This window comes from Zootoca vivipara, chromosome 6 (assembly GCF_963506605.1).
Source record: "Zootoca vivipara chromosome 6, rZooViv1.1, whole genome shotgun sequence".
NCBI classification, from domain to species: Eukaryota; Metazoa; Chordata; class Lepidosauria; order Squamata; family Lacertidae; genus Zootoca; species Zootoca vivipara.
In genome coordinates this window covers 75,222,877-75,242,430 of record NC_083281.1, presented here as the reverse complement: position 1 = coordinate 75,242,430, position 19,554 = coordinate 75,222,877, and the positions used below count along the sequence as shown (strand labels likewise).

General features: G+C 47.3%; 1 protein-coding gene across 1 annotated transcript in view; it reads left to right on the top strand.

The window, feature by feature from the left end:
- The window catches only part of VWA5B1 (von Willebrand factor A domain containing 5B1), a 46,788-nt gene extending 44,878 nt beyond the window's left edge, over nt 1-1,910 (top strand). Inside the window, exon 21 of the mRNA XM_035120569.2 lies at nt 1,200-1,910. Coding sequence (XP_034976460.2) covers nt 1,200-1,910 — 711 coding nt within the window. The remainder of the gene's footprint in view (nt 1-1,199) is intronic.
- Nucleotides 1,911-19,554: the final 17,644 nt, after the last annotated feature.

The following is a 19,554-nucleotide window of genomic DNA, read 5'->3' as shown; positions in this document are numbered from 1 at the left end:
TGCATTTCCTTGTGACATTTTACTGAAGTGGAAGCCAGGTATTAGGAATGCTTTATTGCACAGCTCCTGTTTCCGACGTTCGCTCAAGAGTTGTGCATAGAAATCCAATAGCTAAATAAATAACTGACTGCAGCTTTTGCACAGCCTGCAGTTCCTATGTGCCTCCATCCCTTCCACATGGCGCAGGCGCATTGATGAAGACACTTCCAGAAATAATAGTAATCCCCATGTGCAACCTTGTTCTTGTTATTTATTTCTTAGATGCATTGGTTATTCCGCCCCCCCCCCCAGGGGTAACTCAGGGTGACCTACAATATATAAACAAACAAAGATATATCAAAACGGATATAAACGAAAACAAGGGAAATCTAGAGGGCAATCCTATTTTTAAAAGGCATGATTAAAATATCCCACCCACTGTGGGAGGCCTCAGATAATTAAAAGGCTAAAGCCTGGCAAAAATAGTGTCTAATGATGGAGCCAGGTGAGCCTCCCAAGGGAGTGCATTCCATAAGCAGGGAGCCACTACTGAAAAGGCCTGTTCTCATATTCCCACCCTCAGGGCCTCCCAAGGATGAGGCACATAGACACAGTCTTCATGTGATGGGAGAGGAGACCCTGGAGGCATTGGGGTCCTGAGCAAAAGAAAGCTTTATAAGTCAAAACCAGCACTTTGAATCGGTCCCAGAAACTAATTGGTAGCCAGTGCAGCCGGGCCAAAATTGGTGTTATGTGCTCAGGCCATCTTGCCTACCTTGTTATGATCTGAGTATTACTTAGTTGGCTACAATCCTGCTGGTCTAGGGTTTCTTAGGCAGGGCCAGCCCACCCATGAGGCAGGCTGAGTCTCTTGTGGCAGAAGCCCAAGAGATGGGGCACCCACAGGGGCGCCCCACCCCTGGCAGAGAAGTGGCACCAGCTTATCCACTGAAATCTCATGAGATCTTGTGTGCTCTGTGAGATCTCGCTGGAACCTGCTGCCACTTCACAAGCACGGCCACACAACCCAGCTAAGGGAAGCTTCAGTGGCGGAGCGGCGGCAAAATGGGACGTGTCGGCCCTGTTCGTAGGAGACTGAACACACCTGTCAACTGTTTAGCTCAGTATTCTAGAGAGTTCCAGCACTCTCCATTGCGACCACCTGAGTTCCTTGCCTGTTTGGGAATCCCAAAGGACCATGTTTTCCCCCCTCCCCTCAGGTGTCTCTCCAGCTTGCCTGCGGCTCCTTCCTCTTGAACAAGGCCTTCTGCGAGGCCATCAACATCCCCCTGGAGAAGCTGAAGTGGACGTCTCCTTTTGCCTGCCACCGCATGGCCGCCAGCCCCTCGGCTAGCTCCTGCGCCTCCAGGAGATCAGCCACATCAGAGGAAACCAAGAGCTCCGAGGGAACTCAACCACTGGACAATGTCAATCCCTTGACAAACAACGAGAGTGAGTCCGGCCAGGCCCGCCATTTTGCCAGTGGTGCTGTCGAAAGTCACTCCGGGGCCCTGAAGGCTGAGAACAAGCTTTCTCCTCCGGCCATCACCATCCAGCGCTTCTCCTTTCCAGAAAGCATTCCATCGCCTCAGGAGTCACAGGCTGACAGCGGGAGAGGTTCTGAGACAGACAGCTCAGAGATGCAAGCCTGGTTGGTGGACATTGAGCTCCAGCAGAAGAATGCACCAGAGGGAATGCTGTGGGCCACAGCCGTGGCCCTAGCCTGGCTGGAGCACAGCTCTGCCTCGTACTTCATTGAGTGGGAGCTGGCGGCAGCCAAGGCCAGCCTGTGGCTAAGCGAGCAAGATTTCCCCGAAGGCCGCAGCCTGCCGGCAGTGAAGGCAGCAGCTCAGCAGCTCTTTGTGTTGCTCAGGCACTGGGATGAAAACCTGGAGTTCAATTTGCTCTGCTACAACCCTAATAATGTATAGAGAGGAGGAGAGGGTGGGATCTCAGGAGGGAGGGTGGGCGCACAGTGGCGCATTCACGAGCCAGGTTACAACCTACCAATTACTGCCAGAAACACCCCTGCGTGTTGGGTTGAGTTCCGGGCTGGGAATTTCAGGCCCGGAGGTCATATGCAGCCCTTCAAACATCTGGCCCCTTGGGGCTCCTCACAGGTCACGCACCCCGCTGACCCTCCTCCTGAGCTTCCTTGAGCTCTTTCACCTGGTTGAAATGTGTTCTTGGACTGTGATAACGCTTCTTGCTTTCCTGGATGCAGAGTTGTCTATGTAGAACCTCTCTGACTGCTCTGTTTGGACTGTAGACTGTTGCACAAAGAGAAGGAGTCCTATCTGTAAGCCTAACCCCATCTACCACTGCCAGGTAGCCCCCAGAAGGTTGCCTCCCAGAGAATGTGGCCTTCGGGCTGAAAAGCAGTTCCCTGCCCCTGGGTTCAGTTTTCCCAGGCAATGATCAATGCTGCTTTCAGAGGCTGCTCCCCACCCTTGCAGCCTTGTATCCTCTGCCAGCAACACACATTTTCTATAGAATCATTTAAACAGTGGTAATATTATGCATCCTTTTCTATCAAGTCCCGAGCTTGCAATGTGCATTGCCATCTCCTGCCTAAGTCCTGTGATGGTGGCTAATATTATTCCCATCTGTAGATACAAACCGTGGAAGCTCCCTTAGCCCATGGGCTCCATCCATCCCATTCTTGAAGACACCAGGGATGAGCAGCAAACTTCAGGCTCATGGGTCCTACTCCTGCTCTTGGTTTATTAGGATGCCGGTGAATGTCAAAGTCCAGCAATCAGAGTGTGAAAGAGTGTCAGGGGAAGGGCAACATGTGCCTAGAATTAAGGAACAAGGTGCTTCTTGGCATGTGCTCAGCCCAGAGGTGTGTTTTTACCACCAGATCGAAACTTACAGTCCAATTCCAGACAGAACTCCACTCCTGGTTTTCCCAATAAACTTTCTTCATCTCAGCAGCTTAATTTTTAGAAGAGTTGGATGTGGAGAAAGCCTTATGTTGTTATTGCCCTGTTGTTAAACAAACCCTCACAGATCTACTGGAAATCACCTTGAGATCTAACAGTAGATCTACTTTCTGCCCACCCTGGTCTATGTTGGCAGGGAAGCAGATCACCACGTTTCCTGGAAGTGCTGGGGATTGCACCTAGGATCTTTTCCAGAAAGGGCACCTGCTCTACCACTAAGCTACAGCCTTTCCCCTATATAAGCATCGGAAGCTGCCTTCCACCAAGTCAGACCATTGACCCGCCTAGCTCAGTATTGTTTTCTGCAAAATGTAGGGATGATGTAAAAATCTTACGCCGGTACTGTAGTGACAAATTCAGAAGTGCAGGGTTCCCTTCGTGTTAATCACAGACATTCCCACTTCTAAGATTATACGACCTTCTAAGATTATACAATAATCTTACAAATATAAAACAATAATAATTAGGTGTGCATTGCAGTGATAAATACAAATCTCCATTTGTTGCTTTTCAGCTGGATCTACTATTTTCTGTGTCGTGTACGTTGGGAACTGATTCAGAGTGCTCCAATGTGTTCTTTCAGAGTGGCTTAAGCTGTGTTTACCTTGACGTTTCACTGGAGCAGCTTGTGTTGTCAGTGTTCCTAAATGCTTAGCTTTGGAGCATACAGAACAACTTCTCAATGTTCTTCCCACACACCTTCTCCAGAGTGACCCTAGGAGCTAATCCTCACTGACTGGCTGGCTCAGCTCCTTTCACACTTATTGGTTCCAATCAGCACAAAGGGTGAGAAGACTTCTTAGTGGCTAAAAAGCTCCCCTTTCATGTTGATTGGGTTGGCTCTAGGATGCTGGGGACACAGACCCTGCTGCGGAAATAGTAATTTTGACTGCAGATCACTACACCACTGTAATCTGCTCTGTGGGAAAGAATCCCATGGAGGCTTATAAGCAGTCAATGAAAACAGAACATTCCCTGATCACAGGCTTGGCACACAACAGAAAAGGGAACATAAACTTCTTAAAGTTTAATAGCACCTTTTATAATAACCACTTGAGAACAGTTTAGGGGTTGGAAGTGCCTGATGGAGCTGGCCTTTCAGTAGAGCTGATAGGGTGAGTCCTGCTTCTCATCTCTCCTACTAAGACAGCCGCTGGCATGGTGAGGAGGACAGATGCAGATGTACAATCCCACCAAAGTTGGTTTTGAACAGTCTTTTTTTATCAGCACATTCCTGCACACTGGTGATGCAGAGGAGGTGAAAAGACTAATGCTGCAGCACAAAAACTTCCTCCCACTTTTCTTTTGGAGGGACCGTCCTTTGTCAACCGTTGATAAAAGGAATTGCATCCAAAGGGAAGATAAAATATTGGTTGTAATGGGTGGGCCAATGGCTTTTTGTTGCGTTTACTTTCAAGGTGGCTGAGGGCACCTGGGAAGGCTGCAAGTGATTTGGAGAAAGAAAGAAAGACAAGACATTCGCAGCCCTTTATTTCACTCTGCAAATCATCACCCCTTGTGATTGGCACTCTGCAGCCCTCCCAAGTGCCCACGCTTCAATTAAAGCCCAGGGAAAGACGTCATGAAGTAACTCCACACATGAGGCTAGGAAGGACGGGCACCCGGGGAGGCTACAGAGCACAGAGGAAAATGTTTGATGTAAAGAAAAGCATACATAGCATGCTTACATCACTAAGCTAAGCTCAAAGCCCCATATTTACCAAAATTATAAACTGCCCTGAGAACCAAGCAGACAAACAGGGGGAGAAACCTTTTGAGAAACTGAAGGGCAGGTTTTGGCACAACACAAGAAAGAACACAGAAAGCTCCCATATATTGAGTCAAACCATTGATTTTTCTAGCTCAGTAATGTAAGATGAGGAAGTTTAAAACAGAGCAGTGGAAGATGCCTAAGCCACCAGCTCTATTTTGAAAACAAGACTAGGTGATTCAGAATTCCCAATTATTCCAGGGAAAAATTCAGACTGGGAGAATTTCAGGAGCCCTCTGCCTGCCACTCATCTTCCAGCCCTTCGGTTCTGCCCCCAGGGATGTGTCCCATCTCTGTTGGAGTGGGGTTTTCCACCGAGCTGTGTTTATACCGCTGGGGAAGTGTTAGCAGCTTCATTTAGTTGTGTCAGTCCACCAGGTGGCCTCTTTCAATCATTGTTCTTGCTGCTCAATGTGATGATATAATGATCTAATGTCCGAAGTGCCTTCCGGATGTGATCACGCCTGCTGTATCGCTGACGCTTTCGACTGTGGTGCCTGGGCTTTGCATTTGCCATCCCATGCTCCCAAAACCTCGAAAGTGAAAAAATAATAATGATGAAACCTTCTCTTGCCTTCCTTTCGTTTTCATGTAGCAGAGTATTCCTGTGGGCTAAACTATATTTATTGCAGCTTGCACAGTTTTGCGTGAAGTCGAGATCAGGCACTCCTCTGCTCAATTTAAACTAGAGCCATTTTTTGTAATTAAGCAACAACAACCCACAAATTTAAACTTTGGTGTCTGTCCTCCCCCAAATGTTTTGGTTTTCTGACTTTCTGCTCAGATTTTACTTTTGGAATCCAGCTGGAAATTAATAGAAGAAGAACTTGATTTCTTGCCCACCCGTCACCCATGAGGTCCTGAGGAAGGTTACAACCATATAAAAAGGCAACATTAAAATCTGTTAAATGAGTATTTCACTCTCCAATGAAATACAGCCAAGAGTACATGAAAACCTTACTCTTGTTGATGGATATGAAGCATCAGCTTGCCAGATTCAATGGTTCCTATGCTGCTGCTTTTTTCCAAAATAGAAGTGGAATTTCCATTGGTTCCATTCTTTTTTTTTTTACTTAAAACAAAACCTTGTCATCAGCTCCAGAGCTGGTACAGATTGTTGCCCTTTTCCTATGGGTCCAAGACCTTCCCTAATTCACCTCCAACATGCCCCCTTTTACCACCATGGAAACACTGCTGTTCATACCTCTACATCAGCAGATCTTTCTGCCAACATGGAGGGGCTGATCCAGTCCAGTATCCTGTGTTTACAATGCCCAAACAGATGAGAAGCCTGCATTTAGGCTATGAGGGCAAGAGCCAACCCCTTGGTGGTCTCCACAAACTGGTATTCAGACACAGACCGGGTTACTGCAATGCATTCTACCTTTAAGGCTGAGCTGAAAGTTGCAGCAAGGGCAAAATGCAACAGCTAGGTTGCCGTAGGCCAAATTTATGGTCTAAGGCTGCCATCCTAACTTCATTCACCTGGTAGTAAACTCAACTGAATTCAACAAGACTTACTTATGAGGAGACATGGTTAAGATTGCGCTGTTATAAAGCCTTAACAACTCAGGACTGGAATAGCTGAAAATCCACTTTTCTCTATATCCATGCCTGTAATGGATGGGACTCTGTCCTCTTTACTGTTTCGACAATTGCCTACTACTCTGTGCTGCAAAAATGGTTTTTCTCAGGCCTTTCCCAAACTCAATTGCTGTTTTTAGTTTGCAGCTGATCTATGATCTATGAGGATTTTCATTATGCTCTCTAATTCTGCTGTATGACTGGTTTTATTGAATGTCTTTTTATGCACCCTTGCTCCCTGAATAGATAGTATATACTGAGTGTTTTTTTAATGTTGTCTCTTATGCTGAAGATAGTCCACATAGTAGCTACCGGTATTATGTGTGCTACTTAAGTAGTAGCCTCTGGGAGCATCATAAATGCTGCCCCACCACCAGGCATTGCTCTCTGCCAGCCAAGTGGCATTACCACAGGTTCCCATCACTTTCAGCCAGCCCAAGCTGATTTCAGGATTGCCCCCTTAATCAGAAGCATTTCTAAACCTCATTTAGAATAGAGCTGTGATCAGTTTCCCTACTTTCAGTTTACTTGCACCACTTCTTTCTTTCTTGCTATCTAGGTTACCAGTTCAAAGATATACATTGATAAAACAAAACCCCAAAAAGAGAGGTAATATTGATGCCAATGTACATCTGCTCCCCAAGATTACTTTTTTTGTGTAGTGTTTTCACCAATTCACAATGTATCAGTAAAACACCACATAAAAAGAATCTTGACACAATCACATGCATTTGTGTTGCTTTTGTGTAGTGTTTTAGCAATGTGTATGGCCCAGTGTTGTTGAGGAGGTAGAAAGACACAAATGGCTCGAAGGAATGGAAAGCTGTGTCAGATCCTGCACGCACGAAAATGTGGAAACTTAAAGACAGAACAAGAGATGATTCCTAATGCACTGGATCCGTTATGGAAACCAGATCAAGTAATTCAGAACTTCAGAATTTGGGGAGAAATTTACATGTGAATAATATCAGAAGCAACCCAATTCTCTCTCTCTCCCCCTCCAGTAACAGTCAATAGGAATACTGTATCAGGGAGCAAATTATGAATGGGGGTTTAGTGAGTGTTTTTGGACACACAAAAAATGCCTCTCCAAATTGTGTTTTGAATTCTAGCTGGTGTGCTTGCTTGCTGGAGGAGCAGCTTAGTGAGGGAAGGGCATTGTGCAATATCAGCAAAATGGTGACTGCATGGATTATTATTTTTCCTTTGGCTGGTTTCTTGTGTTGGTTTTCTCTTGTGGAAGCTTCGGTGTCGCAATAAAACCACAACTCGCTGCAAGAAAACCTTTTCTGTGTTGGTTTGTAAGCATGGCGAGGCTGCACTGACAGAATCGATGCACTGCTCCCTCATCGCCAGATTTCGGCACCTCTCCAAGAAGAGGTGGAGCCCTTAGGGAAGGACTTTGTGGTAAATGGCCAGGGCCCCACTCAGCAATTTTCACAGAAACACCTTGAAGCAACTTATAAAAGCATATATTAAAACAATCAATGACTCATCTATTATACGGTCAGGGACCCACTGAAACAGGACGGAGTAAGAACATGATCATTAAAACATAAACATATTTAAATAACATACAATACAAGGATAAAAAATGAGCTACCAAATGCAATTAAAAAGAGAGCATCACCTTATGTGTAGTGTTTTCACCAATGCACAACGTATCGGTAAAACACCACATGAAAACACCTTTGAGTAGAGAACAGAAACTTGGCCACTGACTCTATTAGCTTGTTTGTATCAGCCAAGAAATGTTTCATAGAATTGTAGCATTGGAAGGGACCCTGAGGTTCATCTAGTCTAGCCCCCTGCAATGCAGGAATATGCAGCTGTCCCATATGGGGATCGAACCTGCAACCTTGGTGCTATCAGCACCACACTCTAACCAACTGAGCTATCTAGATTTCAGGTACCATTCTGGACCAGTATCCTTACAGGATGTTTCGTCAGAAAGGGGCAAAGTAGCCTGTTATGTTTTGACTACTTCATCTCTACAGGGACACAAAGAATCCTCCTATGGGACACCTTCATTGTGCCTTCCCAATATTGCAGAAGGGAGACAGCCAAATCTGGAGAAAGCATGGCAATACTTGGGGAAGGTCAAATTATCCAGTCAAAACTGGGGTGGGGTGGGGCTCAAACCTAATAATAAACATCTCAGGAAAAAGACTGTACAGCAGGGATAAGAACATAAGAAAAGCCTGCTGGATCAGGCCCATGGCCCAGCTAGTCCAGCATCCTGTTCTTACAGCAGCCAAACAGATGCCTGCAGGAAGCCAGCAAGCGGGATCCCACCACAACAGCCCTCTCCTCTCCTGTGTTTTCTACAAGCTGGTATTCAGAAGCATTGCTGCCCCCTGACTGTGGAGGCAGAGCACAATCATTGTGCCTAGCAGAAGTCGATAGCCGCCTCTTCCATGAATTTGTCTGATCCTCTTTTAAAGCCATCCAGGTTGGTGGATGCCATCATTGCTACTGGCTGGGATGCGTCCTGGAATTCTCATTCTTGCTTGCCTGGAGGGAAGACAGAGAAAGGTGTGTGTAGAAACCTAGCATGCTGCTCACTTTTGCCTCTGGTGCTGCCTGCCACTGGGAAGTGGCCCCCAGAAAATAACCGAGAAGGAAATGTGGCCCCAGTTCTAGAATGTAGGACTAACGCAGCAGCCCCACCCGACTTTGCTCCTTCCTCTGTAGGAAGTTAATGCAGCCCAAGCACCAGGCTTTCCTCTTTTTTCAAAAAGGAAATACCCCCCCCCAGTTCCCGGGGTGAAGGGTGGGGAACCCCTTTTAGACACTTAGTGGAGCCTCCGCTTGAGTCTTGACAGCTGATGATGCTCTGTGCCGAAAGAGGAGGCAGGGGCTGCAGCTGATTTAGGCAGCACGTGGACTTGGGGGGGGACACCCCGCCGCCCGCCACCGCCGCCACCACCACCACCACCACCACTTCACAGCAAAGCTAAATTGACAGATAAGTGCTTTGGATCTGAGCTTCCTGCCCACACCTTGGCTCGTTTTCGGGTGATTGTTCGGAGGATGATTAGCACAGGTGTATTTATAAAGTACTCATCTCCATGGTGTTCGTTAATGCACATGCAGTTGCTTTTCCGGATGCCAAGCTCCTGCCTGACTTGATCTGCATTCCTCCCAAGAGACAATGATGTGGGCAAAAGAAAACCAGTCCTGCACAGCCCTGGGTTGGAGGCAATCAGGACAGGCCCCAAACATGTTGTTGTGTGCAGGTAAGACAGTTCTGGCCATTCTCTCAGTTTCTCATTTGTCTGATCTTCAGTGCTCTGCATTTCTACATCACACAAGCACACAAACCACTGAGGGGGGGGGATCATCAGCATTTTGTTTTGTTCTTTAATCAATTTTTTTAAAGGTTTTCAACCTAATGTAGCATAAAATTTCAACTAAATTAAAGGAAATAATAAAAAGCAACGTATCAAACAGAAAAAAGAAAATTGAAAAAGAACCACAATATTCATCGTAAGACACAAGGTTATATATATATCTATGTAGCCCTCAATGACCGTTTTATCTTGATCTTCCCACATACAGAATTTTCCCACCTCCCACCCTGAGAAAAAGCCCCTTGCTTTTCTCATCAGCATTTTAGTGCAAATTTCTCTCAATAGGCATGTTTGTTTGCCTCCTTTACACTTTTTTTTTGGCAAAGCAAGTTCCCCTAAAATAATGCATTTTTAAAATGTTACTTTCACTATTACATATGCATACTCTCTCTCTGTGTGTGTGTATCTGCACACTTTACCAGCAGTATATCCATTTTTGCTACATGTTCTTTGGGTGGAGATCTGCATTATGAGATTTGAGAAAGTGCAAACTTAGAAAGACGTTTGCATCTCAGTTTGCTTACTGTTCCAGAAAGTGTGAATTAGCTAGGTTCACCTTTCAATGTGAACTGAATAATAATAATAAGAAGAATTCCCACCCTTTTGGTGCAAGAGACTCTAAGGCTTAGACTCCAAGGGGATCTTCTGTGGTTCTTGGAGAACCTGTGGAGGCTATTCACATTCCAGGCAAACAGGGACGATGGGAGCAGCCGTATTGATAACCCCCTCCCTCTAATAGTGAACTCAGGTGCTGAGCACCAACAATACTGTTGCCAAAACAGGGCTGCTGAGAAGGAGGAGGCATCAGCATGCCCCAAGGTTTGCAGAAGTCCTCCTCCCTGCAGACTCACACACAAACAGGGCAACAACCCAAAGCAGCTTACTGAGAGCTCAGCATACTCAGTAAGTGTTCAGGGGCAGAGTGGGGAAGAATGCAAAACCTGAAGAAGGGGAATATAATGCAACGTCCTAGAAAAGGGCATGACTGGCTTGGACTCTGAAGAGGATCATGGTATCCTGCAAGTTTTTGTCACAAGTGCCGCTTTTAAAAATTACAAGAATAGCTAAGAAAAATCTGGTAATGAACATCCATTGACGCTGAATGTCTGACGATTCAGGGGAGAGAAAAGAAAATAATGCACTTTTTCATGAAGTGCATAGTTAGAACTGTGGGACTTGCTCCCTCGAGGAGGCAGTGGTGGCTTTAAAAGAGGATTAGGCAAACTCATGGAGGATAAAACTATCAATGGCTTCTGGTCAGAATGGCTATGCTCTGCCTCCACCACGGTTGGAGGCAGCAACGCTTCTGAATCCCAGCCGCTGGAAACTGCGACGGGAATGCTCTTGTGCTTGGAATCCGGTTTCCTGGTTTCCCAGAAGAGGCAGGATGCTGGACTAAGATGGGCTGTTGGCCTGATCCAGCATGAATCTTCTGACATTCTTCTGCTCTTAGGAGGATCCAGCAGGGAACTTACCCCCCACCCCACCCCACTGCTCACATCTGAGCCCTCTTCGACAAACCCATCTCAGCTCTCTCCTTCTAACTCCTCTCCCCACACAGGTCTCCGAGCTCCAGCTCCTTTTCATCCCGCAAAACAAGAGGGCCTTTTTGCTCAGAAAGAACATCCCAGGAGGACAAGCCCATCCATATGTTGCAGGCCTAAGGGGCAAGGCTGGGGACCGCTTACCGCCGCTCTCTTGCATCCCTGGCAAAGTCGCTAGGGGGAGCTGTGCAGCCAGGCTCCATCCTTAACGAGCTCGGATGCCTTTCTCGTTGCCCAGGCAACCGCTAGGACCAAAGCAAGAATTACATGTTGAAATAGGGATTCCATGTGTTCCTGCTGTCCCTATTGACCTGGGACAGTCCTGATTTCCCGGTCTCTGGTAAATCACCATCCTGGTTTTGCCCCTATGTGGAGGTGGGGAGGGGGACTTGTTAAAAAACATGTTGCCTTCCTATTCACCTCCTTTGTCCTGGAAGTTAAAACTCTGAGTGGAGAGTGGACGCCGCTAGCCAAGGCCCCTGGCCAAGACCTTTGGGTACCTGAGACAAGAATACCCTCCAAGGGCCCCTATTTTCCAGGGACAGTCCCAGATTTACAGAAGCTGTCCCAGTTTCTGATTTGGTCCCGGAATGTCCTGTTTTTCCTTAGGACCAAGACTGTAGCTAGAGGGTGGTGAGGTGGGCCCCTGCCAGGGGCGCAGGCGAGGGGGTCGGGCGCAAAATCGGCTTAAAAATATGTCCATGAACATGTCTATAAATAAAAAATATTGATATTTAACCTCATAAGAAAAAGGTTTTTAATAGAGGGTGAATTGAATGGGTGGAGGGGTTGGAAGAGACGCAGAAAGAAGAGCTAATTTGTCCGTGGCTAGGGGGGCACAATCTGGACGGTTCTGCCAGGGGCACAAGATCAGAGAAATGCTGGAGGATATGGAGTTATGTGACCCCACCAAGTCAAGGAGATAAGTAACTACACAACCTTTAGAAGACATCTGAAGGCAGCCCTGCATAGAGAAGTTTTATTTTAATGTTTAATGTTTTGTTATGTTTTTTATATATGTTGGAAGCTGCCCAGAGTGGCTGGGGCAACCCAGTCCGATGGGCAGGGTATAAATGATAAAATGCTGCTGTTGTTGTTAAATTGTAAAGGTAAAGGGACCCCTGACTGTTAGGTCCAGTCGCGGACGACTCTGGGGTTGTAGTGCTCATCAAATAATAATAATAATAATAATAATAATAATAATAATAATAATAATAATAATAATAATAATATATACCCCGCCTATCTGGCGGGGTTTCCCCAGCCACTCTGGGCAGCTTCCAACAGAAAAATGAATTAAAATAATCTATTAAACATTAAAAGCCTCCCTAAACAGGGCTGCCTTGAGATGCCTTCTAAAGGTCTGGTAATTGTTGTTCTCTTTGACCATCTCTGGTGGGAGGGCATTCCACAGGGCGGGTGCCACTACCGAGAAGGCCCTCTGCATGGTTCCCTGTAACTTGGCTTCTCGTAGCGAGGGAACTGCCAGAAGGCCATCGGTGCTGGACCTCAGTGTCCGGGCAGAACGATGGGGGTGGAGATGCTCCTTCAGGTATACTGGACCGAGGCCGTTTAGGGCTTTAAAGGTCAGCACCAACACTTTGAATTGTGCTCATAAACATACTGGAAGCCAATGTAGATCTTTCAAGATCTTGCTTTACTGGCTGAGGGAGCCGGCGTACAGCTTCCGGGTCATGTGGCCAGCATGACTAACCCGCTTCTGGTGAACCAGAGCAGCACACAGAAACTCCGTTTACCTTCCCACTGGAGCGGTACCTATTTATCTACTTGCACTTTGATGTGCTTTCGAACTGAGAGGTGGGCAGGAGCAGGGACCAAACAACGGGAGCTCACCCCATCGCAGGGATTCAAACTGCTGACCTTCTGATCGGCAAGCCCTAGGCTCTGTGGTTTAGACCACAGCGCCACCCATGTCCCTTTGTTGTTAAATAGGACATCCCTATTTTCATCAGTTGGAGGGTGTATGTACCACTGATCCTTGCCAGGGTGGAGGGAGGCCCTCTACAATGCAGCTGATCTGAAGGAGCATCCCTTTCTGGCGAGGGAGGAAAGGGAGTGTTCAGTGAGGTGCTGCTGCTGCTCTTTCCATCCTTGGCGGTGTCTTCAGCTTACCCAAATCTGAGTCCAGATTGCGATCTAACCCCACTCACGCATGGAACTAGCCACCCAAGTTGGGTCACCTCACGCCACCTCATTTCTGCACCGGCCATGCTAGGGCTGCTATATGACGCACCTTGCTAGCCTCCCCCCCCCCCCGGAATTTGCTGTCTGAGGCAGCCACCTCGCTTTGCCTCATGGTAGGGCCTGTCTCTAGGGCTCATCCAGATTGTGCACTGATTGTAAGGCACTCCATGGTCTGGCGTTTCACTCACTGCAGCTGCAACCAGTTCATGAAGCTAACAATGGCAACTGGGTCTATTGCTATGTTCCAATGTGGTACCCTGCAGATGCTGTGGGACTCTAACTTTAACCAGGCCAGCACAGCCGATGCTCAGGAATTTTGGGAGCTGTAGTTTCCAGCATCTCCAGGGCCACAGGTTCCCCATCCTGGATCTACTGGAAATTTGGTCCTTGAGGGAGCTGGTCAAGGATTTCGCATTGTGTTCTGAGAACTCCTTCTGACCACCAGTGTGCTGATGATCCAGCTGGTCAAGTAGACTTTCTTGCCGTATCCGTTTGGTTTATAAACATACAGAAACATTAGCATTTTTCTGCACACTTTCCCCCAATAGATGCATTTTTGCAAACGTTATCTGTTTGGAGAACGGCATCACAAAATTCAGAGAAGAGGAGATTTGAAAAGATATCAGCGCTCCAGTCTGAGTCGTCGGTTCAAGAAACGCAAATTAGGTAGGGTTCTCGTTAAAATACCAAGAAAACCAACTCTATCCCTGAATCCCTAGCTGGGAGCAATTGATTCAAAAGCCAGTGTCCACAAGATCTTGAGAGAATGTTTTACGAATCACAAGCTTTTTTTTTTTTTAAAAAAAGCATGTCACTTGCAATTGCACCTATAAGGTGTCAAGGGGGCCTCTGGGAATGTGTAGCTGTTAATGCATAGGAGCCATTATCCCATTATTTGCAGAGGTGGAAACCCAGCAGGAGTGATCACACACCCTTTCTATATTTCTATATTTCATGAACATATGGAGGGACAGCTGAAGAAGGCTAATATGCCTTCTTTAGTCACTACCACGTGAGACGTTTAATTGTCAGTGGGCTGAACTCTGCAGAATAACTTTTTTAAAAGAAAAATAATCCCCAGAAGGCAAAAATTAGGATAGTGATTAGAAAACAAGGAGCCCCACCCTCCCCACCAGTAAATGGGGGTGGTTGGGAGGTATATGTGACATAACAATCTTCTCTTATTTTCGGAATATTGCTCACCTCTTCTAGCAGGAAAGGTTGCAGCAACTGAGACTTTTTAGTTTACAGAAAAGGCAAGTAGGAGGTGACAGGATAGAAGCTTATAAAAATCACGCATTTCGTGCAGAAAGTGGATCAAGAAAAGTTTTTCTCCCTCTCTCGTAACGCTACAACTTGGTCTCAGGATAATGTGGCTTGCTATGTTTTCCCCGCTGCCCTCTAACCATTTCTTTGCTTTCCCAACCCACTGGCTCTACCCACTAGGCCCTGCCTCAGTCCCAGAAGTGGAAAACTCAGCATTGTGCTAAGATTTGGCACAAACAAATCAGAAAGCCAGAAAGGGCACTGCAGAGGGGAAAGGGTGCATTTCATGACACCCGCAGCTCATAGAATTGTTGAGTGCCAGGAGGTGCCAGGAGGGGGGGGGGCATTTAGTGCAACCCCTGCAATGCAGGAATGTTGTGCCCAATTTGGGGCTCGAACCTACAACCCCGAGATTAAGAATCTTTTGCTGTACCGACTGAGCTATCCGGCTGTTTGATAAACATTGCGCCCATCTTGTTATCACGAGCCGTTAGCACCCACCCACCCCCCACTTTTCCCCTGCTATCTGCAATTCTCATTATTTCTGGTTGAGTGTTTAATGCTCGCCATTTTCCTACAAAGGCTTTCTCCTGTGGGTTTTGGCGAGCTGTGCCTGCAATTGCAATTATCACACTGCAGGCTTCTCCTCTCTCTCCCTCCTGCCCTGGGGGGAAAAAAAAACATTGCAGTGCTGTAAGGATGAAGGGAATTAGGATAATCAAAGCTGTGTTGTCCATCCCTAAATCAAAGGGACTGAGCTTCCTGGAGGGGGGGGGTCCTGAACTCTGAAGCGGGAGGCCGGAAAGTGCCGGAAAGCAGCCACTATGTGTGGGGCTTGACAGGGGAGCTCCTCAAACACACAAACCTCAAGGCATTCCATGCTGGGATGTTGTGCTGAGTCATACATTGGTATCTGAGCAGGGACTCCTGAAATCCCCTGCATCTGAATTTCTCTGCTTCATTCTGGAGCTGCAAATTAAGTGCCCCCTCTTTCTCTGCAGGGCACTAAGAATTAACCAAGCTTCTATTTTGCATCCGAAGTTAGTCATGCTCAGAGTGGATCCACTAAAATGTTGTCGTGACTAACTTAGGCTCATAAATTTCAATGGATCTTCTTGGAGTAGAACTTAGATACAGCCCTATTATTATTAGTAGTAGTAGTATTATTAGTAATAATAATAATAATAATAATAATTTATTACTTATACCCCGCCCATCTGGCCGGGCTCCCCCAGCCACTCTGGGCGGCTTCCAACAAAATATTAAAATAAAGAAATCCATCAAACATTAAAAGCTTCCCTAAACAGGGCTGCCTTGAGATGCCTTCTAAAGGTCTGGTAATTGTTGCTCTCTTTGACCTCTGGTGGGAGGGCATTCCACAGAGTGGGTGCCACTACCGAGAAGGCCCTCTGCCTGGTTCCCTGTAACTTGGCTTCTCGTAGCGAGGGAACCGCCAGAAGGCCCTCGGCGCTGGACCTCAGTGTCCGGGCAGAACAATAGGGGTGGAGATGCTCCTTCAGGTATACTGGACCGAGGCCATTTAGGGCTTTAAAGGTCAGCACCAACACTTTGAATTGTGCTTGGAAACGTACTGGGAGCCAATGTAGGTCTCTCAGGACCTGTGTTATGTGGTCTCGGCGACCGCTCCCAGTCACCAGTCTAGCTGTATGATTTATTTGATTCAACATCCCTCCCTTCTTCCAGAAGGAGGTCAGGGTGGTAGAAACTGCAATGATCAAACATTCTGAAGACATTTTTAAAACAGTTTAACAACTATGATCTCCTGAAAAGGCAGAGGTGTTATGTGTTCCAAGTTTTTGAGTCCAGTGGAAAGACAGCCTGTTCTGGATGGGTTCACACTCCTCTGGAAGGAGCAGATCTGCAGCTTGGGGTTTCTCATGGGTTCAGTATTGTCTCTTGAGACCCAGGTGGTCTCACTACTTCCTGCTCTGACTGGTTTGCCAGCTACAGTCGCATTGGGGCAAAGATGACTTGGCCACAGTATTCCATGCTGTGGCAAATTTCAGACTAGATTGTTGCAATCAGCTGCCCACGGGGCTTCCCTTGAAGATGCCTCAGAAACTTCCACTGGTCCAAGGACAACAGCCCTTATAGATCGCTAGCTGGGGTTCAGTTTCAAGCCGACGCCGCTCAGCAGCCATTTTGTATGAAATGGGTCTACTGAAACACACTGTGCCTCTTTGGGAAGGTGCTCTGGCCTAGTCCCTGAGGGAACAGTGAGGAGATCGGAAAACACTTTCCCACAGGGACCAATTAAACAACAAAACACCTCGCTTCACACGCCTTGGCGTCTGTTTTCCTTTTGTTCCCTTTCTCCGTGTGACACACCTTTTGTTTGAAGCAAAATCCGAGGATGGGGGGGCGGAGAGGTGGTTACATTTCTTTTGTCAATACATTTCTTTGGAGACTAGGGTTCACATGTTTTCAGAACCTTGAAGGGAAGCCTAGGCAGGTCCCTCAAGTATCAAATTGCATTTTTTGTTAGAGTTAGGGCATATGAGGGGAAACATCAGGCAAGTCCTTGTAGATCTAGACAGCATCCTAATATCACAATGGCCAATGAGGTGCCTCAATGGGAAGCTCAAAACTGAGCAGCACGGTCCCAGTTCAGCTTAGTATTGCCTACACTGACTGTCAGCGGCTCTCTAGAGGTTCGGGCAGGGGATGTGGAAATGCCAGGCATTGAACCTGGGCCCCTTCGGCATTCAACAGCCATGGCCTGCCACGAAGCTACAGTTCTTCAGTGAGGCTCTGTGGAATAAGGGTGAGGAAACGATTTCATTGCAGGGGCCACATTCCCTCGTGGAGAACCTTCTAGGGACCATGCGTCAGCAGTGGGTGGGTGAGGCCAGAGGCAGAGCCATGAATGTGACTCTTACCTTTGTAAGGTTTCAAGGGGGCACAGAGCAGGGGCGGTAAGGGACAGGGCCTAAGGACATTTCAAAGGGCCAAGTTGAAAGACCTGGAGGGCCACATTTGGCCCCCGAGCCCTTTCATAGAAGCTGTGTGAGGTAAATTAGATTCCATCCCACTTCAGTTTCTCTGGCAGAGAATCCTAGCTTCCGTTCCATCCCATTCTGTGCAGATTTTTGTTTTGAAGGAATGCACAAACAACCCCCCCAAAAAAAACCTGCATTTAAAGTGTACACATTATGTATGAACACAGGAGCGACTCCTAGAGGTCAAGATCCCTTTGGCCCCCTCATAAAATATTTGAGGGAGTTGCCCCCACCAAAAAGTTCATGGGCTATGCCACCCAAACGGTGTGTGTCTGCCACATCCTATGATCAACTATGTAAGGCACCCCCCAAATATTTTATTCAAGCTGGCACCCTTGTGTGCAAACTTTTTATGCAAAATACACACTTTTATGTAAAATTCACATTTCTCAATGTTTTTCAGTACTTTCCCCGTATAATAAGGCTTTCATAGATGTGTAAGGGGTTTGGTTTTTTTGCACATTTTTCATGCACTGAAATGGCTTTGTATAACCCGGGTGAGTGTGTGATCTGATCAGGAGTTAATCAGCAAACAGGTTCAGGTGCACCGGGCCAGACCACTGTGAAAAGCCGACATAAGAACATTGGGGGAGCCCTGCAGCTGGGTCAGGCCAATGGCCCATCTAGTCCAGCATCCTGTTCTCACAGTGGCCAAACAGATGCGCGTAGGAAACCCTCAAGCAGGACCAGAGCACAAGAGAAACTCTCCCCTCCTGTGGCTTCTACCAACTGGTATTCAAAAGCATTGCCGCCTCCAGACAAATTCTTTCTCCAGCCCAAGGGAGGGTGCATCTTGTGTCACTGCATGTGCATAAACACGAAAGCATCATGCACAGCCTGCCTTGCCACACCCTACAGCTGCCAAGGTATATTTTGAACCATCAGTAACAGATGGTAGGACTAGTGGAACCCATGGAACAAACACCTCCTTGGCTTTCAGCTCCGTGGAGGATAAGTTTTGGCAAAGAGGATTAGTCTAGCAGGTGGTGTAGAACAGGCATCCCCAAACTTCGGCCCTCCAGTTGTTTTGGACTACAATTCTCATCTTCCCCGACCACTGGTCCTGTTAGCTAGGGATCATGGGAGTTGTAGCCCAAAACATCTGGAGGGCCGCAGTTTGGGGATGCCTGGTGTAGAACCATCAGTGATGTAGGAATAGGCAAGGGGCTCAGGCAGTGATTGTATGAACGAGAATCCGCGCCTTGACAAGCGCATCCCTACTGAATGTCTGAACCCAAGGGCTGAACTTGGGGACCAAAGCAGGTGCCCCACCACTGAGCTGTAACAGAGAGGACAAGATTGCATCTCCCTTCTACTGAAAGGAGAATGCAATCATTATTAGAAGTAATAGCCAAATCATTTAGTTGGAGAAAATAGTGACTCGGTCCTGCTGGCGCACTGTAACCTGAGGATGTATGAGGAGCCTGGTTGCTACATCTAGTCCATCATCTTATTCTCACAGTGGACAACCAGATGCCGCAATGGGAAGACCACAAGCAGGACCCAAGTGCAACAGCAGCTCTCGCAATACTTACCACCTGTCATGAGTCCTGTGGAGATGGCATAGAGGCGATGGTTGGCTCTTGAGGAGGACTAGGAAGAGCTCAGAGAGTTGGAGCTAGGTGATCCTGCAGAAGGTCCTAGTGGGAGGTGGGAGGTGGAATCAGGACCTCTGACCCAGAGGAGCAGGCCAGTGGTCTAAGGAATGCAGAGCTGGATGCAGGTGAGGGACTAACTGGGATGGCAGATGAGTGACATTGGACAACCCCAGCACCACCTCTTGCCAATGAGGCACCACCATCTGTTAGTGAGGAGCCTCCTTCTCCAGGGGAGGTGGCTGAGAGTAAATCGGATGGTGAGCTGGGGCCGACACTGCCATGAACAAAA